The sequence below is a fragment of the Borostomias antarcticus genome (genome assembly GCF_949987555.1).
Source record: "Borostomias antarcticus genome assembly, chromosome: 11".
In the NCBI taxonomy this organism is placed as follows: Eukaryota; Metazoa; Chordata; class Actinopteri; order Stomiiformes; family Stomiidae; genus Borostomias; species Borostomias antarcticus.
In genome coordinates this window covers 13,722,881-13,749,798 of record NC_140244.1, presented here as the reverse complement: position 1 = coordinate 13,749,798, position 26,918 = coordinate 13,722,881, and the positions used below count along the sequence as shown (strand labels likewise).

Genomic DNA, 26,918 nt, shown 5'->3' with positions numbered 1-26,918 from the left:
ATATTTATATCTTATTAGTAGTAGGCTAGTTGGCCTTGGCTACTACTGTGGTTGATGTGGTTGGGGTTGTGTTATTTAAAAACAACAGGCTACTCGAACAATTGTTTATAAGAGAAGAATCGTCATAATGAGATACATGTGGTTAAATATGCCTACCTGCCTAAGGACAAACAGGCAAGGAGCCTCTTCTCATTCAGAAGCCTTTTTCATGGGATTGTATCCGAGGCCGACGGACAACATCAATGTTGGATCTCGCGTGAAAACATCAATAATAATATAATACTGATGCAATGTCTCCACCGATAGTAATAACTGCAGAATTTTGAGAAAGGTATGTGTTCATATAATACCAAGTGCACTGGAAATGCAGATTGCTTAGTTTATTTTGGGTCACACCAAGCGGCGTAAAGGCCTGAGGTCACAGCCTCAAGGCCCTGAGCCTAAAAGGTAATTACAAATGGCCGGTTGTTTTTCTGTGCAAATGCCAGACTGTCCTCAAAGGATGCAATAAAACACTTCCCCGTAGGCCTACACTTCCACTGGCACACAAACCACTCCCTTACTCACCCCAACTCGATTCACGTCGACTTCACGGAAAGTGCAGTAATTTGTTTTAGAGTTGTCGCTTGTTTTTATACACTGATTAGACCAAAACAAGTTGAGTGGGTCATACATTAAATTAATTATTTCAGAAGTGAGGTATAGCTTACTCAACGTAAAAGCATAGCAGTAGGCCTAACATGTTCTACAGCATTTAGCTTGTCCAGCCTTCACAACGCACACATCAGCTAACATCCCACAGCATTCCTAGTTCAGCGCGCGTCATGTGGCTCGTATTAAACTAATAGCCTTTTAAAACCACTACGTTTCAGAGATCAAAGCGAGTTTAGGGAACACCACGTCTGTATCCGACATTTTCTGCCAGACCCGTGAGTTCATTAGTCCGATTACACAGAGTACGGAACTTTTATTTGGAGAGCAAGAGTAGGATTGATTGGACTGTGTGGCTATTAACTAAATTACTCAAATATGTAGGCTATGTCATAAATGCGTTTAAGGCTTACCTTTGTCTACTAATTTATTTTGTCTTGTAATTTCCCAAGCTGCCTATATAAGCAAATGCGTTGAATGTCAATAACGAAGACAGTGCAATTGATATGCTATTGGTACCCCTATTTTACAGTTATAAAAACAAATTGCATGGATATGGATTCTCGCCCTACTAAGGCTATAGCCGTGCTATAGCAAAAACAGTGCTAGGCTATATCAGAATCAGAATCCGTTTATTGCCATTTTAACTAGGGGTTTGCTTTCAGACGTGGTGCATAACATCTAGCCTACTATAGAACAACCTTTAGCAGTAAAGTAATTATTTTTTATATAGGCCTACCTAAAATGGTTCTTTATGGAACCTCAAAGGGTTCTTCTACTGTTAAACATGATTCTACACTCACAAACACATTTTCATAACTTACTTGGCCCCTTCATTTACAAATACCTAAATACTTAAAGTGAATAGCCTACACAGCGCAATCAACTTTGCTCTTATCTTTTATGAGCTGAGTTTTAGTAGCCTTATTTTTTGTAACTTGTAACTGTGTTGTTCTGTGTCATGTTTCTTCATAGCTTGACTAAGTGATTTAAATTAAATTCGTCCAAAAGTTTGTCTTCTTTCGTTGCTCTCTGCATCATTTCATTCACAAACGGCTTATCCCTTTGTTGCATGAGGATATCCCACACGCGAATGGACACAGTGCATGCAGTGTTGGCGGTGGACTGGAAGCTGTCATTTGTCTAGTTTTATGACTTCTGCGGCTAACACAGGCGTTAAGACATTCTTTAGCAGTAAAACTGCAATAAAGCCCCTTCTTTTAAGCCAAGAATTCCCGCTGAACAAAGGGCAGACGAGGGGAACAGCTCTCAGACTCGATACTTTGCTCATGTATGCCTCGAATCTCGAATATTTTTGCTCTAATTTGCATAGTCTCTAAAATGATAAGTCCTCAACCAATTGTATTATTGTGCTTGAGCCTCGTGCAATAGGCCAATCAGCCTTCTGCACTGCAAACTATTTCGTGTCATAATGATTAGAGGGTTAGAAATGTGTGTGTGTGTGTGTGCTCGCGCGCGTGTGCGTGCCTAAAAAGCAAGCCGTTGTTCAGCCACAATGAATTCAATAATCTACTTTTGACTTTATGACTTTACAACAACCAAATAATACAAAGTGAATATCCTGTCAGCGCACATCAGTGCCAAGCCTAAACCATGAACATATTGCCGATTTCATTTAAAACCAATGAAGGTCTACCAAAACCATTGTTTCTATTTGTACAAATGAAAAATGGGCCCTGAGGATTCTCTTGTCGTCTCTTAAGCGGTTCCGAGATTTAGCTAAGCGTTATCTAACGCCAAAGAAAAACAAAATCATCTATTCTAGTGAATAATATAGTCGAGTCTTTCTGACTGAAGAATTCGATCACTGTATTGCATTTGTGGTGGCTTAATCTTGTTAACTCAACCGCTAATAGGATGAAAACATACGTCACTTTAATTAAGAACATTCTGTAAAAATGACAAGATAATTCTATTGTCATAATATTGAAACACGACATGTAGGCTACATATTTTTCTCTTGGTAATTAAATTCCAACAAACATAAAAAAAAATATATATATATATATATAACCCTCTTCAGGGGTGTGAGTCCCACATTATAATTCATGTTATACTAGGCAATCATGTATGTCAACATGAACCAGTTAGGTGTGTGTGTGTGTGTGTGTGTGCGCGCGCGCGCGCGCGTGTGTTTGTGTCTGCGTGTGTGTGCGTGCGTGCACTTCTACATGTGAGTATGTAGCGATGATATGGGTCGTGCGTGATTATGTAGTTTGGAGTCGAATGAAAACTACATGTGTGAGCTTGTAAACTTACCACGCGCATGTGTGTGCACGTGTGCGTAGGAGAGAGTGGTTTCGATAGAGGGTTTGAAAAAAAGTCACCCCCCTTCTCTGTCCCTCTACTCCCTGCTTTTTATTGGAGGAATTCTGGTCAGCTGACATTGTCATCCTGTCCATCCTGGACTGAGGCTGTAGCAACAACATTCGGGTGTGTGCTTTGTGTCTTTATTGGCGTCCAGAAATAAATTATATCGAAATCATACAGCGTGCCTGCATCGAAGATAGACTGACAAGGAAAAGAGAGTGAGTGAGTGAGTGAGTGAGGGTGTGAGATAGGGAGAGAGAGACTAGAGAGAGAGAGCGAGGGAGAGAGCTGATTGAAAGGAGGGGAGGGATAGAGTAAGACAGGATCAAGACAGAGAGGGAAGGTATGAATTCGTATTTCGCAAACCCGTCGCTCTCGTGCCATATAGCTGGTGGTCAAGAGGTTTTACCCAACGTAGCCCTAAACTCAACCACCTATGACCCCGTTAGACACTTCTCCTCTTACGGAGCTGCCGTAGCCCAAAACCGGATATATTCATCGCCTTTCTATTCACCCCAAGACAACGTAGTTTTCGGCTCGAGTAGACCGTACGAGTATGGATCCAACGTGTTCTACCAGGACAAGGACGTGCTGCCCAGCTGCAGGCAGACCAGTTTGGGACAAGGTGCACAAAACTCGCTCGCGCAGGATTATCCGTCTGACCAGGGCAGGAACGGCTCGCAGGAGCAGAAGGGGAGTATTCAGATATACCCATGGATGCAGAGGATGAACTCTCACAGCGGTGAGTATTGCAAACTCCAAGAGATAAATTAAACGAGCTGGCCCATTTTACGACTAGGGAAGCTACTTTTTATCACCCCATAAACCATTACTACAGCAGCGTCCTGTCGCCGGCAATAAAAGCCTTTTATCTTCCAAGGAAATCCCTTTTGGCAAAACTATGCCTCCTTCCAAAATCCACCCCTATTTACCAAGAACAATGGAGTTTGTAACTTTCATGCGAATCGTTTTCTGATCCTTATCAAAGAGATCTCTGTATTTTTTCTCTGTATTACTAGGTTATCACTATGTTGATGTATCTGTTTTGCTGTTCGCCTTCTGTATGATATTTTGAAAACGAAAGTTAGGCTACGGGCGTAAAAAGCCAATGCATGTCGACCATTCTGATGTTGGGGTCAAGTGAATAATTCAGTCACATTAGGCTATTGTATCCAAAGATGGAGAATGCTATGTTAATCATTTTCTACTTTTCTTATATCATGATCGCGTGCGTGTGTGTGTGCGCGCGCGTGTGCGTGTGTAAATGGATATGCCTTGCATAAAATCGACTTATTCCTATGTATTTCTTGTTTATGCTAATTATAAAATGTTTTGCACTCAGGAGTTGGATACGGTTCTGACAGACGGAGAGGCCGGCAAATTTACTCCAGGTATCAAACTCTTGAACTCGAGAAGGAATTCCATTTCAACCGCTACTTGACAAGACGCAGACGTATTGAAATTGCCAATGCCCTCTGCCTCACGGAACGCCAGATAAAAATCTGGTTCCAGAACCGCCGGATGAAATGGAAGAAGGAAAGCAATCTAACGTCCACTCTCGCCGATAGTGGGTCGGCAGAAGCGAATGAAGACCCGGTGAAGGAGGATGCCGAGGAAGCGTCAGACGAGAAAAGAGAGTCATCTACTTCTTAGCTCACAATAAGAATCAATCCGTCGTGATATGAGGATAACATAACTACCTACTATTAAATATAGGCCTACCTATCAAATTGTTTGGCACAATATGGACACGTGTGTGTATTCAAACACTACGTTAATTGCAATGCGGAAGACATGCCTTGCTGTGAATGAACTTTTCATGAAGACCATCCATATCATTTCATTCCGATCAGTTGACATTCCCACATGTAGTATGCAAACAGTGTGTAACATCGCTCTGGCGCTCACCAACATAAATCAGTAATTATGTAGGCTAAACATGTGACAAATATGTAGCCAACTTGTTTGACGCAAATAGACATGAGGCAAATTATGTCAGCAGTAGAAGGACTGAAGATGGGTTCCGCTTTTGTAACGCATTGATGCTGTTATTTTTTTTTGCCATTGTGTAGCCTAATAAAAACTGCTGAATAATTACGTTCCACAAAAAACTGTTGATATGTTTGTAGCCTATGTATATCTATAGGCCTATCCTACGCGCCTATAAGAACATCTGTGTCTTTTTTGTAGCACATAGCCCCGGTACTTTGATTATGTTAAGAACTTTAATAGCCTATGACTATAGGCCTATGTGGTTATAGCATAACTGACCCTTTAGGCTTAAAATGTAGTGTAGAGATGAAACCCGGTGTATAAAGTTCACGTCATCTCATATTTAATAAAATTATGAATAATGTTGTGTCTTTGCCATCAATGTCTTTCCGTCCTGAATACAACATTAAAGCCTAACTTGTTTTCTATAGGTCTATATTTGTCATATTGCATAGGCATGTTTGTCATGTCATGTCTCCCGTTTACGCATATCAAATTGCACTGGCGATTCTATTTTGAATAGAATAGAATAGAATACCTACTTCAGATTCTAATATTCCTGATTTTTGTGTTGTACCATAACCACGCAGTGAAACCACTGTTTCAAAGTCTTCAAAGAACAAGAAAAACATGTTTGCACGGGAAAAGAGAAATTATAGGATAGATTAGGCTACTTATAAATAATAATAAATATTTCAGATTAAAAATATCATAGCCTGTCGTATTGTAGTTTGTATGAGACAGAAGGCTGTTATATAGCCTAGGCCTATAACGTTATCATAGAACTCAAGTTCCCCTTAGAAAAAAAGTGATTCTGTTATAATCACTTTTAAGAGGACATTGTAGAACGCTGGCCAATTGTGGAGAGGTTTCCCATAGCCTATTGAAACATGTAGGCAACACAAAAACAAATGAGGAAAATCTGTCAAGTCCTTCTCAATCCTGTTATTCTATAGGCCTATAGGAACCATTGGAATTCGAATTAGGTTTATGTCTGCCATGACTTCTTTCTGCTCTCCACAAATTGGTCTTTGTCATTCAAACCATTAAACTACAGTAGGCTATCATACTACAGTATTTAGTGGGACAAAGAACATCAAACTTAAGATGGGTAGGCTATAGACAATAGCCGGCTAAAGGTGATTTAAAATGAAAATAACGATTATTTGAAGCAGAAAATAGAGACGATAATAGGTAGGCTATAATTTGTGACAACATGCACCACTGCTCTAGTTAGTAGCCCAACCTGAATGGGATATTGAATTATTAGAATATGACTGGGTTAGTTCATCCGTGATCTGATAGTGGCTAACCAATGCAGTAGCCTCGTGTATATGCACCCTTCTGCAAAATAGAAGCCTAGGCTATACACTATAGAGCCTACCACTCTATAATGTGCGCATGTCTCATTGCGCATAACATTTTACTTGTTCCCAGGTAGATCACAACATAGTTTGGTAGGGGTACAGCGTTGGACGAGTGTTTTATGTCCTTATCCGTCCCTAGCACCAGGTGACGCTCTCGGCCTTCTGTCCAGCAACGCACCGCCGTGCCCCTCCGTGTCCCCTGCCCAGATATCAGGCGTTTCTCCTATTTCCATCAATAACCTCCAAGTGTGATCTAGCCAAATTTATGACTGGCCGATGCGAGCACGTGATTCGTTTTAGCCTTCCCATATTTGGGCAATGGAGAAAAAATAAAAATCCCCCCACCTATAAATCGTGGTCATTTTTAGGATAAAACCCTTATGAACTTCAAAAGAGACACAAATCAAACGCAATAACAATAACAAACCTTTAACCGATCTCTGCACATGTATTACGCTACAGTAATCGCGATACATCAAAACTACTTTAATAATTCAGTCCGTATAAATGCTTCCATTTCGTATCCTTTGCGTTTTCTCTTGAAATGAGCTCTTACGTAGCCAACTCGTTGTTTAAGCAAATTCACGAGACTGCAGCTTTCGCTCTGCACAACCACGGCTACGGAACAAAACCCGAACTCAATCAATCCGGTTACTGTTATGGAGGGCATGAGCACCGTGGGTCATTCGCTTCCCCATCGTCCTCAAGCTTGGGCATGGGGGAGATCAACACAGGGCTGCGTGGAAATCCGGGTGACCCAGCAACAGGGCCAGAGTCGTCCGCATCAGAGGGTACACAAAGACGCCTGGATGAGCGGACGAGTGGTCGGGACTCTCTCAATCTCGGACTATATCGTCGCAAATCCGAGGTCGACTCGGATTTGAGTAAAATAGCCATCGGCAAGACGCAAGTAGGCGAGATCAAAATCGGAACTTTGCAACCCGTTCAACCAGTGAGGCAAGCAAACCATTCTTCTGAACCACAGGCATGCGAACAGCCACCGATATATCCATGGATGACTAAACTACATATGGGTCACGGTAGGTTTTTATGTATCTATTGCTTGTAGAAGGAAAGATCCCGTCTCTCTCACCCTCTCTTTGCTCCATGCGTTCACTCTTTTTTTAACCTCGAGAGTCCATTCACAGTTTTTCTTTCTTGAGGTTTATAGGCCGTATTCGGAAATAATAAAACTGGCAGTCGTAAATTTTATGACAAAGGCATCAATTGCTCGTAAAACTGTCCTGCTACAGTGAAGAGCCGATCTGCGTCCAAATTTATGACAGGGTAATTGGATAAGGAAGACACAAGTCCTTGCTAAACCTCAACAAACAATGTGAACGTTATGCGACATTCAGAAACTCAATGTAGCAACATTAGTATGATCCTTATTTCTGAGGAGTGGACGGAAAGGGTGACAGATTGTGGATTTCACTTTGACAACTTTTCAAATAGAAAAAAAGAGCCGTATAAGAATTGGTGCATAATTCAATTACTTTTGTGACAAATGCTTTGTTAGCCTATGTCGTATTCCTTATTTCCATCAGTCCATTCGTTCCCTAGGCTATACTTGGTAACCTAACAGTTGGTACTTGTTAATAATAAGAATAATAAGAATACTAACGTAATACCATAGCCTATTAGTAATAATGATGGTAATAATACTTTAATGAATGCAATTCAAATAGGTCTATATACTACATTCATCCAGCCACTTATAGACAAGGCTACTGCTTGGCTCTGTTGTTATTGCAGTTTGCAGTTGTTCTTTCTTGTTAGGATGTATGTTTTCAGTGTAATTTGTTTCAATATAGTCACATTGACACTAAGGGTCACACAATATCTTTTTCTCAATTACATCCCAGAAGCTGACGGCAAACGGTCAAGGACAAGTTACACACGATACCAAACTCTGGAGTTGGAGAAAGAGTTCCACTTCAACCGCTATCTGACGCGTCGCAGGCGCATCGAGATCGCCCACACTCTCTGTTTGAACGAGAGACAGATCAAAATCTGGTTCCAGAACCGGCGAATGAAGTGGAAGAAGGACTCAAAGCTCAAAATAAAAGAGTCAATCTGAAACAGGGAACCCCTTTCAAACGTTACACGTCCCTATTCAAGATAACATTCAGTAACTTGTAGCACTACACGTCTCCAGTGACTTTTTGTGATGCTATGTTTAATTTAATGTCTTTAAATCTTGACTATTGTTGTATAATTGATCTAATTAATATGAATGTATGTCATTTGCTTGAGGATTGCTTTATTTTGTATCTTTTAATGAACTTTTGAGAATGGAAGTTGGCGAAATAGGTTTTATCCGAGGAAAGATAATTTTCTCTTTAAATCCTTCTCATCTTCTCCCAATTCATTTTTCTACTTTCTTCTCTTCTGGGCTACGGCTGCCTTACTGTTAATATGACCTACATATGTCACAATTGTGCAGTAAATGCGGAAATCATATAGAATTCCTAGTATTTTGTATTTATTTTTGCTCTTTTAACAATCTTGTTGTGACCCATTATATAGGCTATAGCCTAAACATTGCTTGCTCATTTCAAGTAGTCTACTGTCCTTCATTTAACTATGGTGATCACTTTAAATCGTTACGGAGATTTAATCAGTGGACACAAAGTGTGTTGAAAGATTGATTGTGCTCTTTTTATATTTTCAATAAAACGTTGGACTGAGACGTTATAGGCCTGTCTTACAGTGTTCACTGTGTCGTGTAACTCAGACGAGTTGAGTCTATCATTGAGAAAAGACTCCCCCTTTGGCTTGAATGATTATTCTATGATTGCTAATAGATAGGCTACTGTAACATGTCTTATACGATCACGAGAATTGTCATTAACATGCAAGTGCTTAATTATAACAAAGTAATAGGCTGTTTAAAACATGGCACACGTCGCTCCATGGATGGTTGATGCTAGGAAGGTGGACAGTAAAGTTGCGTCAGAGCTTTCCCTGGGGCAATACTGTATTGGGTCCAAATGAGATAATGTCATGATTTGGAAAATAAAAGATCACATGTAGAACAATGAGTGCAAGTTATGTTTGTTTCAAGTAAGCATACTTCTTGTGCCTTATCTTGAGGGGCCAGGGGGTCACCTGAGAGTTCTCAACAATCCAAAATGAGCGCTATGAACAATTAAACTGCTTCCTTTCAAGCTTGTCTTCCGGTGGTTGGTGTGAAGGACAGTCTCGTGACAACCATGTTGCATAGATGTGACTACAAAGAAAATTGACACAAATAAAATGGTTTGACTAGTAAAACTATTTCACTTAGACATCTCCAATTTTATGTTTCCTCTGGTGGACATATTCATTTGTGGATATGGCCTTTGATATTGAAATGCACTTAGGCTAAGACAAATTCAATTAACAAATTCACATTTTACCTTTGAATTGGATGTTGTGCATGAAATGCATTGTGCATGTGTTTTGTGTGTGTGTGTGTGTTTTTTTTTTTTTTTTTTATAAAATAAAGAAAGTGAATTTGGGAAATGATTATTCGTCCTGTGTCACAGGGAACATGGTGAATAGAATAAACCGTCTTTTAGGGGAGGGGGTTACTTTTTGGCCCTTACTAGATCTTAATATGGTTTTCAGTCTTTGACGCTGGTATTTCTGTGTCAGCCTCCACTTCCGCAGTTAGGCCTATTTACAGTACAGACAGCTGCCTGTAAAACTTTATGGCCCTGACGCGTCATAAAACTTTAAAGCTTCCCCTGACACCTTCCAAACAACCACACTTGCTGTAGCTTAATGGAACAGATGCGGTCCAGCAAGGGTCTGATTTAGCCTAGGCCCACAAAAGAAATTGGCCTAATAGTTTACTTTGATGTGCAAGATCCGTTTAGCAGACTAAGCCGAATGTATCAATCGCAAAATGCAATGGGGAGAGAGGTTGAATATTTTCTAACGACGAGATAGGCCTAGACTACTTTGATTTGGCTGGCATGAAGTAATTCCGCGCAATAGCCTACTTACAAAAAATATGTTTTCCTTTCAGAACATGAAACCCAAGGTTTAACAAACAAGCTAAAAACGATAACTCGCAAATGATTGATTGACAGGTTCAAACAAATAAAAATTGGCTAGGCCCTATACTATTTTCAAAAACAGATTTAAAAAAAACAAAAAACATTCACACTTTGAGCTTAATCTTGGTGGAAATGTAGGCTTACGTTTTTCCAACAATTGAGGAGCAGGCGTAGGCTATGTTTTGAGCTCCGGTTTCAGTTTGAGCTGTAACCTAGGCTATAAGCCAGCAGCTACTTGAAACTAGCGTTCACTGTCTCTGATCAACAGGCCTGTGCTGACATCAATCTATTTCTTGTAGGGTGTACGATTTCTCCGGGATATCTCCTGCAAGCCTTTCCACCATGGATGAACCCTGTAGCAGACCGGTGACCAGCTCTGACTCTATATCTCTATACATGCAGGTAACAGTTCTGAACAAGTGATCTTTTCCTTCTGAAGAAACTGTCAATGCATTCACGTTGAGGTTTCCAATCAATCCCTGTATCCACAGAGAGAAAATGAAAATACATAAAGGCAATGACTCACCCCTTTCGTATACTGGTGCTAGTTCCGTGTCTGTTTATCCATTTGTGTGCTAGTTTTAAGATTAGCATGGGGGTTTGTATTGCATATTGCCTACTTTTTGTTTCCGTCTGTCTTTTTCATGGTTAAAACTTTAGGTTGTGTTTGCCAGGGCCTAAAGCTCTGGCCCTGAGTGGCTCGCGGGAAACACGTGATGCCATTAAACTAAGTTTTATGGTTTGGGAGAGCTGACAAACCTGCCCCTCAATGTATTTACATCATATATAATCTTAACTGTCGTGAATCCCAGCTGTTGGAGCCTCTTATCTGAGTGGTCGGAGGAGTATGAGGCGTTTAGTGAGGATTATCTTGCCCCCAACGCTCAGCACTCTTCTTCGACTTGAGCAAATGGTTCCCAGACGGTACAGTAAGTTAATAATCTTGTTTCCTTTGCTTGTAATGAAATAGACACCTGCCCCTTTTTACACCCAGGGGGGTTTAATTAATATTGTAATTCAATCGCGTGAGAAATGCCGTGGTGATCTGGCGCTAATGGTTCTCAATTAGACTCTTAACGGTCGCTTTTCTACTCAACTCAGATTACCCTTGAATGTGGACTACGGAGCTGTGTGGATGTGAGGTTAGGAAAGGAACACTTCAAGACCGGTGTGCTCTATTCGATTAGTGTTGTATTGCAATTACCCCGTGTGTGTGTGTGTGTGTGTGTGTCTGTGTGTCTGTGTGTGTGTGTGTGGATAGCATCAATTTCAGACGTTTGAATTGACATAATAATTGATAATTGTCATGTCTTAATCGCACAAACTACTGGGGGTTTAGGAAATCTAGACGATTCGGATTCTTGTTGATTTGTCATCAATCTTTATTCATTGAAGACTATAACTGATCAACTGAAAATGCAACTGCGTGCGTGCGTGTGTGCAAGCCAACCGTGATTGTGTTAGTGGTCTCACAAAAGAAACTAGTGTGTTGCTGTCACCAATAGCATTTCCTCTCAAACTTTCTACGGAGCACAACAGCAGATCGGGTCATTAAACGATGTGATGCGTGACAGTATTGCGTTAGCCTAATTCATTCTTCAAGTCTTCTAGACCGTCCCAACCAACTCAAGAACAGCATATGGAACCCCAAATTGTCAGCCTCTTGCTTAAGTATGTGGCATATGATTTCCTTGTGTTCCACTTGAGATGGTGCTACTGTTTCAATAGCAAGCTGTCTGTCACAAGTCATGATAGCCCCTATAGGCCTACTCTAAAAGAGGACTATGTTAGGAACCATTTTTAACAATAGAAGAACCATAGAACCCTTTCAGGATTCCAAATAACATTATTAAAATTGTTCTATTTGGAACCTTATCGTTATATCTGGAACCCTTTTGCAATGGGGACTTCCGTTGTTACATATGGTTCTGTATAGCACCCTTTTTCATTTGTAAATTAATGGATATTCTGTATTGTTTGGGTGAAACTTTCCCAGAGGCTCCCATCTATAGGGTGTTGAAAATCCAGAGATATTTAGCAACTTCTGGAGGACAAAGAAAAATAAGCAAACCTATATTTCTCCAAAATGTTACATCAAATCTTTGCAGAATTTGCTTGTAAGAACAAAGTTGATGGAATGCAGTCTCATAATCTGAGAGTCATCTGACATCATGTTGAGACAGCTGCAGTGGCAGGTCTCCAGATTTGTGGCTGGATTACACAATTGATCAGATCTGCCTATAAAGTAGGCTACGTTATGATCTGTTGCCACACTATTTTGCATTCTAAAATATGGATTGTGATGGCTTGTGATATCCAATGTTGTTAATCTCAATGAGGACTACAGGCTATGAAAGTGATTTATAGAACATGTCAATCTACTGTATAAACCCAATCTTTAATCAGGCTCTTGGCCTACCTAGTAAATATCTGCAGGATACTGATTTGATATATGTTATCTTGCATTCAAATATTCAATTCTAAATATAATTTTCTGTTATTCTGCAGTTTAAAGTGACAATTGTGTAATCCAACTGTTTGACATAGCCTACTGTACAGACAGTGACTCTGACAGTGACATCATTTGTATGATTGCCAGCTGTGATTGCAACACCTGAATAAAGACACATGTAGTTTAAGATGTTTTGGCTTAGTAACAAAATGAATTGATCTTGTAGGCATGATTGAGACAGTCAGACAACAATAGGTCCTTATTATATTGTCTTTAGAGAGATAGTCTTGAACATGTATTATTCTTGTTCTTCACTGGGGAGCCACCTGATAATGGCCCTGGCTATATAAGTTGAATATCTGAATATCAGGGTTACTGTGCTCAACAGCGATAGATGCTATGATAAATAATCATGTGACTGTTAACAGTGATATTTGAATCACATTTCTAACGCTCAACTCTCCCATCTGAAAGTATAGGCATCATGTACAACGTGTTTGTTATGTAGGCTATTCAATAGTGATCAGAGGATCATTTCTTGATTGGCTAGAACCCACTATTGACCCTGGGGTCACTACAAGGGCAAGCAGACAGATAATTGATTTGAGTATATGAGAAAATTGATAAAGCTGCCTTATAATGGTCCATCCTCGTTTGGAAGGTGGTGCCTAACCCGAGTTGGAGATTAGATGATGTGCACGTCTGAGGGTGCAAAGACTACTGAACATTTTTCAAATCCTACAAAGTGTTAAAAGTTCTATAAGAATTGGCTAGAGTCTGCTTCCCTCATAAATTGAACCTTGAACCTTAAATATGCCACAGAGGGCAAACTGTTAACCGTTGTTATTTGAAGAGTCAAGACCAACCATTTCAGCCCCCCTGACTTTAACTTGAACATTTTAATCATGTCTTTTATACAAGCCTTTATACAAGTATTTTCTTGAGTCTTTTTTCTTGCCCTAGGATTTCATTGTTTCCAGACCTTTAATCAGTCACTGAAGTCATATAATATGGCATATAATGGCATTTGTGTGAAGACAAATGTCATTGATGATTCATTATTAATAACTACTCAGACAAAGGATGAAATCCGTCTTAACTCATCTTAAAATACTGAGAGAGAGAGAGAGAGAGAGAGAGAGAGAGAGAGAGAGAGTAGACTAGCCTATATTTGCGGGTGTTCTGTTTGTGTTGGTGTCTCGCGCGGGCTGTGTGCCTCTGCCTGGGTTACCCAGCGGTCAGTATGGTAATGGCGAACACAATAAACCCTTGGAGATAATAGAAAGTTATTTTTCATCTGCACTGTCACGTGGCGGCTTTGTCTCCTCCGTTTCTCGAAACTGAATATTTATGATTTGGGAAGGGGTAGGCTACACGCAAGGTTAGATACAGGGCAATGATGCATACCATGTGCATGATTTGTGCACAAGTAAGCCTAGGCTAAATTAACTTGTCTTGAACAGACTATATTTTCTCTTGTTTGTTAGACTGTGTAGACCTATTAGTCTCATGATCAAGTTAACTGTTGAGAAGTCCAATCACAACACATCTTGTAGGATCCTATAAAAAAACGATGAGACACTAGAGGAAATGGGGAATATCCAAGATCCAATCCCAGACCAATCTGGGTAATGCAGAGGTTTTGTATTTGTAAAAGATGTAGCCTAGCCTATGTTTATGTAAACGAGTGCAGCGTGGAGTAACTGGTGAAATTCCCTCCTCAAAGGAGCGCTGACAGGCCCTTCGAGGTGGACGTTGTTACTGGCACAATTGTCAGCGCGTCCGCCTCCCAAGCGAGTGACCCGGATTCTAATCCCAGCCAAGCCAAAGCAGATGGGTTGCATTTTGTGTATAAGCGAAGACAATTACCCTCTCAATCCAGCCTCTTGTGTGGATAGGTGTGGGCACAGGGTCACAGGTATTAGTGTAACCGAGTGACAGCGTACGTAGAGTAGCTCAAAGGCAGTGCTGACGGTCTCTCCAAGAGGGGCGTCCCTATTGGCACAACCGTCAGTGTGTCCGCCTCCCAAGCGGGACACCCTTATTCTTCCCGCCCTGGACATGCCGAAACTGGTGGGTTACATTAGGCCTTGGTCTACAGTAGCCAATCACGTCTGCTACACACTTTGAAATGCAAGGCTGTATGACACTGCCTGTCTTATTATTAGGGAGAACTGTTATCATTGTGATATGTCTTATAGCTTGCAGCACTGGAATGCACTCAAAGTCGTCTATATGCACCCTGTAGAACCGAATTTGTGTTCTCATTGACAACCGCAAATTCGCCTCTACGGGAATACATGGGCGATTCCAATACCTCATAGAGTCACGCGTGATATTTGATCATTCCGAAAGTGAGCAAAAGCGTGTGAAGATGATTCAGGAAAGATACGGAGTTTATACTGCAAATGGAAGAGCGCGGGGAGGACAGAAGAATGAGGGAGAATGGTCTGCCGTAAAGAAAGCGTGCGCGCGGTGATTATTTGGGGCGATTGATTTACTACGTTTAACAGCCCAATAAAACGTAGGCAACGTTCAACTAGGGGCCCTAGACATCGCCGGGCGGACGCGAGCCATACTAACTTTTATGCGTCGTTTTTATTTTCATCCGATAAGAACTGTGACAGCAATGGGGCCTAGGCTATTATTTAGACAGCTGACCTGGTGCACTCTCTCATAAGGATTGGGCTGTGTAACCTGCCAGGACCCACAGTCGTTCCTGTGGTCATTGCCCATCAATAACTGATAGTCAACACCACCTAGCCTACCTCTCTAGATAGGTCTACAGGCGTAGCAAAATGTAGCCTATTTTTCACGAAAGTAATGGCAAAATACCAGTTAAACTCGTGATAGATCAATATGGCAACATATGCAACACAGCATGATCATATGGGCCATAATAACCAGTACATCACTGATAATAACTAGTAGCCTAGCCTACATCACTGAGGCGGTTGGTATTATTAGGCCTAAGAGCGGTAGTGGTAGACTAAATGTGCTTCAAGAATAAAATGATGCGTTGTCAGGTTACAGGTTAGGCACATTTGTGCGTCGCTCTATGCCAAAGTCATTGGCAGGTGATCAGTAATGTTTCAGGGCATTTATATCGAAAGCACTTTCATCTCTCCTAATTGAATTGGAAGCTCATCCTATCTCCACTCTTTTTCAATCGTGTGTGGGGTGTTATTGGTTACTATGTGCGTAGTTGGATCACATCATTCTATTGATGCAAGTCTTCTTTAATGCTTAGATAGCTACGGGTAGCCTACATATTTTGGGCCATTTATCTTTGCCGACTTGTTCTCGCACACAACATCCACTAACCTTTCCCTATGGTAGCCTATTCAATCATATAGCCTAAGTCAGATCGTGAGCGAAGGCTGAGCATCCTCTCTTACACAAAGGATACAGAAAGATTGGAATAAATATCTGCTTCCTTATCCGGGAACTACATCACATGCTGCCATTGGGCTGCTGTGTCACGTGGTTAAACTAACTTTACAGGGTCGCATGCTAGTAGGAGGCTTTATGGACCAGAAAAACGACAAAGGTAGAAAAATTATTTTTCACTCCAGAAATTAATGATCATGAGCTCGTATTTGATGGACTCTAACTACATCGATCCTAAATTTCCTCCTTGCGAGGAATATTCACAAAATAGCTACATTCCTGAAAACAGCCCTGAATACTACAGCCGCACCAGAGACACGGGCTACCAGCATCACCACCAGGAGTTGTACCCTCCGCGAGTGACCTACCAGGAGCGCCCGTATAACTGTGTAAGCATACCCGAGACCCAGCCCGGGCATGGGCTCACACATACAAGGAATCTACTTGCGGAGAAGGTGCGGGCAGCTCCACATGAACCCCCGCCACCGTTACCCACATCCCCCACCACCCCACCGACTGCGCCGCCTGCCTGTATCCAAGCTACCCCGGAGCATCCCACCAGCCCAGCCTCGACTAAACAGCCCGTAGTGTACCCATGGATGAAGAAAATCCACGTCAGTACCGGTAGGCAATCTGTGTTATTATTTGCTTTTCTCTGTCTCCCTCCCTCTCGCACTCACCTGTCTTCCTCTCTCGCTCTTATTGTACCTACATCGTCTGCCCTGGCCGCCCTCTGCTTCCCTGCGCTATGAGAGAGGGGCCACTTTGAAACCGCACATATGAGGCGGATTTACGAGTCAGCATTGGCAATTACACCCGCCATAAATTTTATAGCGGAGGCACTGTCTGGACAGCCGTATCGCCATGTGCCTTTTTCTGTTATGTGTCAGGGGGAGGAGAGAATGAGAGAGAAAGAATGGGATTAAGGATTTGTATGAGATTTGTAATGTTTGAATAAATAATTAAATGGGTTTCTGCTGTGAAGCGCTCCCGATAAAAGAGTCTGATAAGGGTCCAGGTTCGGGACTCGATTCTCCACTCACCTCTATTTCTTTTCACAAGTAAATCCACGCCAATGTTGCTTTATACCTCTTTCTCTCTAATTTCCCTTTAATTTCTCCTCTTTTTCTATTTGATTATTTTTTCCTAATCTCAGCGAATCCCAATTACAATGGAGCCGATGCCAAGCGGTCCAGGACTGCTTACACTCGCCAGCAGGTCTTAGAATTGGAGAAGGAGTTCCACTATAACCGCTACCTAACCCGGCGAAGACGCATCGAGATTGCTCATACCCTGGTTCTTTCAGAGCGCCAGATTAAAATTTGGTTTCAGAACCGCAGGATGAAGTGGAAAAAAGACCATAGACTACCCAACACGAAAGTGAGGTCCTCCTCGAACACAAGCGCGACCTCCGGGACCACAGCTTCCACAGCCAGCACTCTCCTGCGAGCGGTGGGCTCCAGCACGCTGCCAGTCTCCGAGGAACTCTCTCGACTGCCCGTTGTCGAATGAGAACAGGATATTACACGATTATAGACAAACAATCATATCTGATAAAGATGAAGAGGAAAACAATGGATTATTTATAAGATATAGGCTATTCTTTTTTAATTGTTCCTCGTATTGTTATTGTAGGCTACGTAAATGGTTATTCTCAGTCCACAGTTAGGCTACACAATGCATGTGATAGAGCATGAATAAGGCTACTGTGAATTTAATCGGACTATTACGGTTATCAGGGTTTAATTTATTGTTGTGATTATTTCATATTTAGTAAGTTGTTTTAATTACAGAATGGACATTATCAAAGTATTCGCCCGTGGCAGAATACGTTGTCGCCTTGTCCTTCCATGCACAATAGTTTATTTATTCTATAAAAATAGCTGGTTCATTTATTTTTCATATTAAGAGCAGTGGCAAGTACAGCCAGTGTACATATTATTAAAGGTGCATTCTTTTTACAATCCACTTGAATCATTAAGATATTGTTGTTGTTGTTGTTGTTGTTGTTATTGTTATTGTTGTTTACATCACAGCATCGTAAGCAGGGTCAATCTTGACAATGAAGTTCGTGTGTTTTGTGACTTCAAATTTGTGGTTAAGATTTATTTAAAGTGATTATTGTAAAATGCAACAAAAGGTTTAGTGTATTTGTGATAAACTTAGTGATCAATAAACAGCGAGTGCCCTTAGAACACATTTGAGTCATCTTTATTTAAAACATCAACTGGTAGCTTACCTGTAACACTGTTTTGAAAGGTTATCCACGAAGTGCTCGTGCCTTTAAGTGCTTTGCCTATGTCACCAGGGTGATTGATAACTTCCCTCAGTAGCATACAATTCAGTCTTAATTTCGAGAAGGGTAGGGTGTGTTTCGAGTCTTCTCATAATGAAAAGCTTTCTCAGAAGTGAGACATTTAGAAATGTTTCTCCAAAATATGTAGTATTTCGTACTTTCGAGTCATAGCCTTCTGAAGCTTAACATACAGCGCCAATGGTCACATGTCCAGTTTATGGCTAATTCACATACCAGAATCTCTATTATGCATTTCGGTATAGGCCCAAGTAAAATTAAGGCACCATCAAATGTATCTTGAAAAAAAAAAAAATATTAATTTGTAAAAGCAATAAATGTTTGAGTACTCTCGGGTAGGCCTATAGCCTACCACGAAGGCCTATAACTGAACAAAAAAAATGTTATTGTAGTAGTTTGCACCAAATCAAATACCCTAACTTCGAAACACCATACAAAAAGGTTTGAGTTTCATCCAACTTGCAGCGTGAAGGTCTACATGTGGTGAAGGCCTGACTTGGTCATGACTTTTGTGGGGTTAGGGAACCTGCCTTGCACCATTATCATCTTGGGCACTGGTGAGAAATGAGTGTGTGCATAGCAGAAGCGCAGCATGCCTCCCCGCGAGTTCCTTTCCATAACGCCTCGTCTCCCTGTAGTGTGGCTGAAAAGGACATGCCTATTGAGCTCGTTTGGAGGATGGTTATAATAAAGCGCCAGTTCACGTTAGGGACACGTCTTCTGTGCCATTACCTTCGTTTCAGACCGGGATGCTCGACCGCGTGACACAGCCGGTCAAGATTTCTGTAGAAGAACGTGTCGAAAGGGCGGTGTGCTTTGAAAGAGGGCTGGATGTTTGTTAGATGTATGTATTCTTTAAGATTTTTATGGTGCTAGTGTTAATCAGAGGCATTAACCATGAAAGACCCTGCATTAGCCCACAATAAACCTAATCTCACTAGTGTTGGTGGTTTAAATAACAATGCCAGTTGATCACCAATGAATGGCCTATCAGTCGAACTGAAAATCACAGTCTATAGATTTTTAGTAGATACATGTATACACTAACAAGGTGCTATAGAACCATTTGTAACCACAGAAGTATGCTCTGAAAAAACAACCCCCACGATTAAAATAGAACTGACGGGCTCTAACTTAGGCTACAGACCTTCATCAGAGGGTTCTTCTATTACATAGGCTATGTAAGTCCTTCATTACTTTATTTATACTTTTAATATAACATATTAGGTGAACTGCTCTACAGCCTAGGCCTATAGCACTAGTTTTAGTGTATAGCAAAATAAATGATAGGTCTACTCTAATTGTTTAATTGATCCCTTTTCACGTATATTGGACGATGGGTATGAGACTAGTTTGTTGCAGCATATAAGGCCAAGGTCCTTAACGTCCATATGTGAGTAACACTGTTGCCTTTTTGTTGGTTATGCCACAACCTGCAAAATGTCATCTGAAGCTGTATTGCTTTACCAGAAATTAGATTATTTTATCAGTTTTTAGCCTATTGTTTCGCGCGACCTGCAAAGCTGGGGTTAGGTCAAAGCAATGAAGACTTGTACTTAATAGGTTAACAACAATGTATCCAATGCGAGCAACTTAGGCTTCTCTGCATTGCAGAAGTAAGCTATTCTAACATCTGCATTTATTCAATTCAGAATCATGCTCTTTCCTATTTTACGTGTCCCGAGAAAGAAGGCGTGTGAGAGTGCTTGGCTTATAGGTCAAAAGTCCTACATGGAAATCCATTCAATTTTCATATTATTTTAAAGAAAATAATCAATATCTACCAACGTTATAGATTGTTTGCAACATTAAGGTTTGGCAGTCAACAATAACCTTTCAATTCTTAAATTCCAGGGCCACAATCATTTCATAGGTTCTACTTACAGTAGGCCAAATTAAGGTTTCCATCAGTAGAGTCTTAGTTTCTACAGATGCATTGAGGCCATCTTCCTGTTTGCTCGTGTTTGTTTTTCGCCTTGTTTTAAGGGTGACTGTTAGGTGCATGCGGTCCTCTGTTTTGGCCGTATTAGGCTAGGTGAAGTCTTTGGATTAGTCTACCCTACGCGGTTTGCGGAGCAAGGATAAATATTTAAAGACCTAATGACATGTTTACTTCTGAGTATGTGTCTGGCAACCAACGGGTCATGACCCTACTTCAGAAAGGGAAGGACACTTAAGAGAACAGCGAAGAGAAGAGATGCAGCAGTGTGAACTGTATTCACTGACTGTGATATGGAAAACCAGGGCACCAAACTTTAGCACCATGGCACCGGCTACAACTTTAGTTAGGGTAGGCCTACTTATAAATACAAATCAATTAGCCTAAGTGATATAGGGCTAGCCTAGTAAAATGACATAACTGTTAAAATCCATGCCTAATGTTCACCTACTCAATAGTATCCTGGAGCTAAACAGCTATATATTTTTTATTATAATTCAGAAACTGTAGGCTATATCATTTAAACCCTCATTTTAGATAATTGACAATAGGCTATTTCAAAAAGGCACTGATTGATTTGTATTCACCATGCACACAATTGTAAATAATTTATTGTGAGAAATAATTTATTGTAAGAAATTTTGTAGGTGTTAAGTAAGAGTGTAGTAAATAATAAATTAAAAATGGTTATCGTGTTTAAACGCGGCCTGCTGGTTGTGTCACAGGAGTCCCCGGGCGCTGGAGGAATGTTCTGGAACTGCTCAGTGTCTGTCCCAGCATTCTTATGTCTCTCTCACAGATTTATGGCACGTTTGAAAATGATTCACCTCACAAAAATGTTTCCACGTGACGTATAAGAGTGAAATATTCAGTACTGGAGAGGACACTCCAAATATTTCCCTATGCATCATGCAATCTTATTTTGGGTTGTTTTGTCAAATTAACGAATATTAATTAACGGCGCTTTTTAGCGTTGGGGTGACTGTTGTTTTGCTTTATGAGCTTTTACACTTCAGACTCCAGCAGACAGTAGCGACGTGTAGCCAGTAGTGACTGCCTGTGCATCAGGGCGACATACAAGCCCAGAGTTGAAACAGAGGTCGTCTGGCTATTGAACAGAAAGGGCGGCACTCTCAATAGTGATGTGTTATAAATCTATCTGCTCGCGCATTCAAACTGCGGCACGCAGCAGATGCTCCCTTCTCCCGGATGTGTGTGTGTGTGTGTGTGTGTGTGTGTGTGTGTGTGTGTGTGTGTGTGTGTGTGTGTGTGTGTGTGTGTGTGTGTGTGCGTGTGCGTGTATGTGTGTGTGTGTGTGTGTCATTTAGGCCTACGCCAAGGACCTAGGCTACTATTTATCCGTGTGACGATTAAAAAAAACTTGACAAACAGGAACATGGGACAATGCATGTTAGCTAAATTTCCCGCAAATATCTCTCCCCCAATATAATCAAATTAAGGCCTATTTGTGTAGCGTTTATGGGGAAATCTCTAGTAGCTATTGTTAGGCCTATACCGTATGTGCACCACAGCACACATGGTGGAAGTTATTTTGATGAAGAGTGAATTAAAGGCCTATGACGCAGTGAGGTTTTAGGTAGTTTTCTATTAGGCTATATAGGCTAACTTAAAATGTTTTTCAAGGCTCAACAGTAATTTGAGATGTGGATGCTTCTATCTGACGTACGCATAGGCTATTTGGCTGGTCTAATAGTTCTCTAATCGACCCGCAATGAAAGGTCACAACCCCAATTGTTCATATCACACAGCCATAACAGGAGGTTGTTCACCTCGCAAGTGCCTACATTGACATATTATCAAGAGATAATTCTCATGTAGGCTAGACTAATAGCCCAACGTGCCTGCCTAAATATTATGGAGGCATATCATGGCATATCAGTGTTGACTGCGCGCACTCGTCGCCTGCTAAATTGAATAACTTGAAAACGTTGGATTTAGTTTTAACCTTCTGTGTTGATGAAACCTGATGAGGGATCCAAGGTCTCGTTGGCTGTTGTTCCCTGGTCGACCGCTTCCATCATTTTTTTTTTATTCAGGGTTGTTTAGGCTACAGCAATAGACGGTGATGGAGTCATTAATCTTACCCTGGCTTCTCCGAAACAGCGCCATTTATATGCATGGTTCTACCACAGCCCGTATCCCTTGCGCCTTATTCACATATTTGATTGTGTGGCACGATACATTATCCAACGCTAACCTATAACTTAACTTGAACTAAAATCTTTACAAAATAAGAAAAATAAAATAAAAATATGCCAAGGCTACTGTTATCTCATGAGATAGGCCCTACAAATTAAGGAATGGTAGGCTAGACTTAACCGGGTGAGTAGCTTAGGCTACAATATCTTAAACCTGTAGCCTATTTGTTAACAGAAGAAAGCCATCCGTGAACATTTTTCGACGAAACTCATCTGATTTAAGTTTCTGTTCACGTTTTTATTGATATTTGTCCTCAATCTCCCCACGACAGACCCAGAGGCAGGGAGACAGTGTAATGGCGCAGGATGGGGGAACTCGAGGCGCGAGGGCTGGGAGAGGGGAGTAAAGATGATTTATGGTCACTATCGTGGTTCACACAGAGTTCACCAGGAACGTCTGCTTGTGCGAGAGGAGGGAAAGGCAGTAGCCTGCAGCTTCAGCTCGATTGTTCTTTGCAGAGAACTCCTTGGGATACAAGAGACAAAATAACGTGCCAACGAATGAATGAAATGTATAAACAGTTTACATTTTACATTTTATATATCGTGTAGCCTACAACAGGATACTAAAAAATATGCTGTTTGTGTAAATACTAACCACTAATTTCTAGCTTGCAACTTGTTAAAATTACAAGTCATGTGTGACATCACTGCAGAATCTTTGTGGTAAATGGCAGTTGAGCATCTGCAAACGGCTAGTAGGCGAGTAGCCTGGTCCGCATGTGATGTTCTCTAATCCTCAAGGTAATTCTATGAGACTATTTTATAACATCATCTCCATTCTAAGGGAATTTCCATCCTAGAACAGGAAGAGTGTGGCACATCCCAAAATAAGTCTGAAGCACTGATGGTCTAGGGCCAAAATATATTTCTGATCTGCTCATACGCTATGAACCATCCAGACCCCTCAGGTCGTCTGGCACAGGTCTGCTTTCTGTCCCCAGAGTTAAAACAAAACATGGAGAAGCAGCGTTCAGTTTTTATGCTCCACATATCTGAAACAAACTTCCAGAAAACTGCAGGTCTTTTAAAACAAGCCTGAAGACGTTTCTCTTTGCCACTACTTTCTAAGAGGAGCTATGTTTATCTGTAAACTACACTGTATCTTTTATTCCTGTATTCTATTTGTCCTGCTTTATGTTTTGAATGTCTATAATGTCTTGCATTTTGTTTGAATGCTTTTAATGTCTCATGTAAAGCACCTTGAATTGCCCTGTGGCTGAAATGTGCTATATAAATAAACTTGCCTTGCCTTGAAGCTATTTACACACAGATTCAGTTTCAAGCCAAGGGCTACTTCTTTGGACAGTTCCATTCAGCTCAATATATGTAAGATGTGACCCAGGCAGTGGAGGGAAAGTCCTCTAGATGAAATGATAGGGAACTACAGAGAATTGGACAGAGATTGGTTTGTTCTTCCTCCTGTTGTTGTTCCAATCCAAGACCAAAGTAACCTGGGTTCTGTGTTCCTCTCCTGTCATCTCTCTCCAGGAACACTATCTGAGAGAACCAGAGGGAGAGCTTGTCTGAGGGGCTGTGGATGACCATGTCCAGGAGGAGAAGACGCCATTGCCCATCCTTGACTGCTACCATGGCATATCACACAGTTGCACTGGAAACATGAGGAGTCTGACTCCTGGGCTCCCTCCTGACCTAAATATCTGAGAAAGAATCTGGCCGGGGATCTTCAGAGATCTGACAAGAGGCTCAGTGGAGAGACTGGCTCACCCATGCTTTGCTAATCATGCTATTCACACCGCTGTGGAAATCACACTGGGAATTGCATCCATGAGAGAGGCTATATTTGGGACATTTGCAAGCTCTCTCCCTCATCCCACCAGCTAACATATACCCAATGTTATATGAATGTGTGTTTTGTACTCCTGAGTGGCCTTGAACATCCATGCCTGATGAAGGTCCAAGTACCGAAATGTTGCTGCAATTAAAAAAGTTTTAATATGCAAGCTGAGACATTACTGTATGTGGGAGCCTTTATTTATGTATGAAATAATGTACAACATATGGACAAATATAGAGCCAACAAGGTGGAAAACATTGTTAACATACAGTATAGTGAAAATGTTAATGAAATGTTTGACATTTGTAATTTGCTACATATTATTTTGACAAATAATGTAAGAGAAAAGGGTCCCTGATCAGGACCAGACTATGAGGACACAGTGATTCTCAAACTAATACACAATAGATGAGTTTGAAGAATGTGGTTATAACACGTCTTTTCCTCCAATTTTACACAAATACTCTTTCTCTCTCTCCCTCCCCCTCTCCCTGGTGCCTGCAGTGGCGGTCTGTGTACGTGGATGCTGTTATTGTATATACACCGCTGCATTATCATCCATCAGCCATACGGGCTGAGCAGGGGACTTAATGGTGGAGTTGGCCTGCCGATGGCCCCTGTTTGTGACAGTAGCAAATGCCAAGTGCGTGCTCCGCATCACGCTCTAACATTCTAATTCTGTTATTACTGTCAGACTACTATTCATCATGGCCAATGGAGAACAGGAGGTGGGGGTAGAAGTACACAAGAACAATTAATGCAGCTCAATCTACAGGCACCGAACAGATTGAAAGCCTCTGTATGTACATTCAAGGTGTGAACAATACAAATAACAACAATTCTTTATTATTCCATCTTTTGAAAATACAAACTTCATTGATTAAGAATTTTCTTTAACCCTCTATACAAATCACTGATCAGAATGTATCATTCATTACCTGGTGTTGCTGATTTATAATGACCTCCTGGCGGGACACTGTTCCCCTGCAAATAAAATGCTAGTCATTTTAAGTAAGGTGGACTAAATCACCTCTGAAACCTACTAGGGGGAGACAGACAGCTTACCATGTGCTTTGTATTACCTTGAGGGGTCAAAATGTCAACCGAAGCCATGGATAAATAATGACTCATCTAATCACATTCAGATTGTAATTATGCAAATGAGGGCGCAGATGCAGATTAGAGAGCATTTCCGCCACACGAGGCCCTACACCCCGAGACTATTAATCAAAGAAAACATTTGAAAACTACATGCTACAGGAAAGCCCCAATGACCCTCAACAAACAAGTGTTTCCTTTTTGCTGGTTTATGACTGTTTGTGAGCAAATCTGTTGCCCAGACCACAGCTCTTCATCTCTTCATTCCTGATCCATGTTATGTTACTCAAAGGAATGTGATTCATGTTGAAATTCCTCATTTAATCAGAAACAGATTAATAGTCTCAACCATTATGTGAGTTATGATGTTTGGTTGGATATCAGCATGACTTTCCTGTGAGTGAGAGAAGAGCTATCATAATTTGTATCAATACCTGCCATATGCACCAGGCACTCCATGGAGCCTTTACAATATTATACTAACACTATTCTCAAACAACAGTTGTTTCTATTGAATGCTACTTAATCAAGTGCAGTCTGGCAAGAATGTTGAAATTTGAACTCCACAGGTGACCTGCTGCACTGTGTAGTATACAAGTGCCAAATGCCTTATCTCAAACTAAAACCAACAGTATCTTCCTAACCCTATTCTACTGAGATCTGCCCTAAAATGCCAAATGTTGACTTAATTTATTATGTATTTATTTACTGCTAACGCTTAAGTCATGTAACAATCTCTCTCCATTGGCTGATGCCAGTTCACAGGGGAACATTGAACATCCCCTTTCTCTTTGTCACGTTTATGAGGCTTATTTATTTGTATGCTTTATTATAATGGTGTGCGGACAGAGGCATCAGTAAGGAAGATGGGTCGTAACTCACCTCTTGGGGGTCATCTATCCAGTACATTTGACTTCCTGTATTGCTTACAACTGTTACTGTCATATCAAAGCAGCACATTATCAAAATCAATGGGGATTTAACAGCACTCCAGTTAGGCAGGTGAATGGAGCCAGTTACAGCTGGAGTATGAGGACCGCAGGCACCGCCATTGTAATCAAACACCACCCCTTTAACAAGATTTAAGGAATATCTACATGTCCTCCTCCTCAAGGGACAGCCATCGAAACAATTAGTAGTACTGGGGTAACCGCAGGAGTGTGAAGCTGTGACGATAGATCACCAATGTATTCATTTTAAACATTAGTGTTTTCGCTGCACTCCCATAAGCATTCAAATGTGTCCCTTCCCCTCTCCCCCCCCCCCCCCCCCCCCCCCCCAACAGTCAAAGACACCACAATCTCACACACACTACGGGGCC

General features: G+C 41.2%; 3 protein-coding genes across 3 annotated transcripts; all 3 read left to right on the top strand.

Moving 5' to 3' along the window:
• Positions 1-3,327: 3,327 nt before the first annotated feature.
• Positions 3,328-4,635, top strand: LOC311315414 (homeobox protein Hox-C6-like; the record flags this gene model as incomplete). Its single annotated transcript, XM_084446083.1, has 2 exons — positions 3,328-3,724; positions 4,325-4,635. 2 exons carry the CDS (start codon positions 3,328-3,330, stop codon positions 4,633-4,635), a joined length of 708 nt encoding a protein of 235 aa, XP_084302209.1.
• Positions 4,636-6,885: 2,250 nt separating this feature from the next.
• LOC311314755 (homeobox protein Hox-C5-like) lies at positions 6,886-8,421 on the top strand (the record flags this gene model as incomplete). The annotated part of the gene is made up of 2 exons (XM_084445239.1): positions 6,886-7,381; positions 8,207-8,421. 2 exons carry the CDS (start codon positions 6,886-6,888, stop codon positions 8,419-8,421), a joined length of 711 nt encoding a protein of 236 aa, XP_084301365.1.
• A 7,910-nt stretch (positions 8,422-16,331) lies between these two features.
• Positions 16,332-17,741, top strand: LOC311315661 (homeobox protein Hox-C4-like; the record flags this gene model as incomplete). Its single annotated transcript, XM_084446362.1, has 2 exons — positions 16,332-16,853; positions 17,386-17,741. The coding sequence occupies exons 1-2, from the start codon at positions 16,421-16,423 to the stop codon at positions 17,739-17,741; spliced, it is 789 nt and encodes a 262-aa protein (XP_084302488.1). The 5' UTR covers positions 16,332-16,420.
• Positions 17,742-26,918: the final 9,177 nt, after the last annotated feature.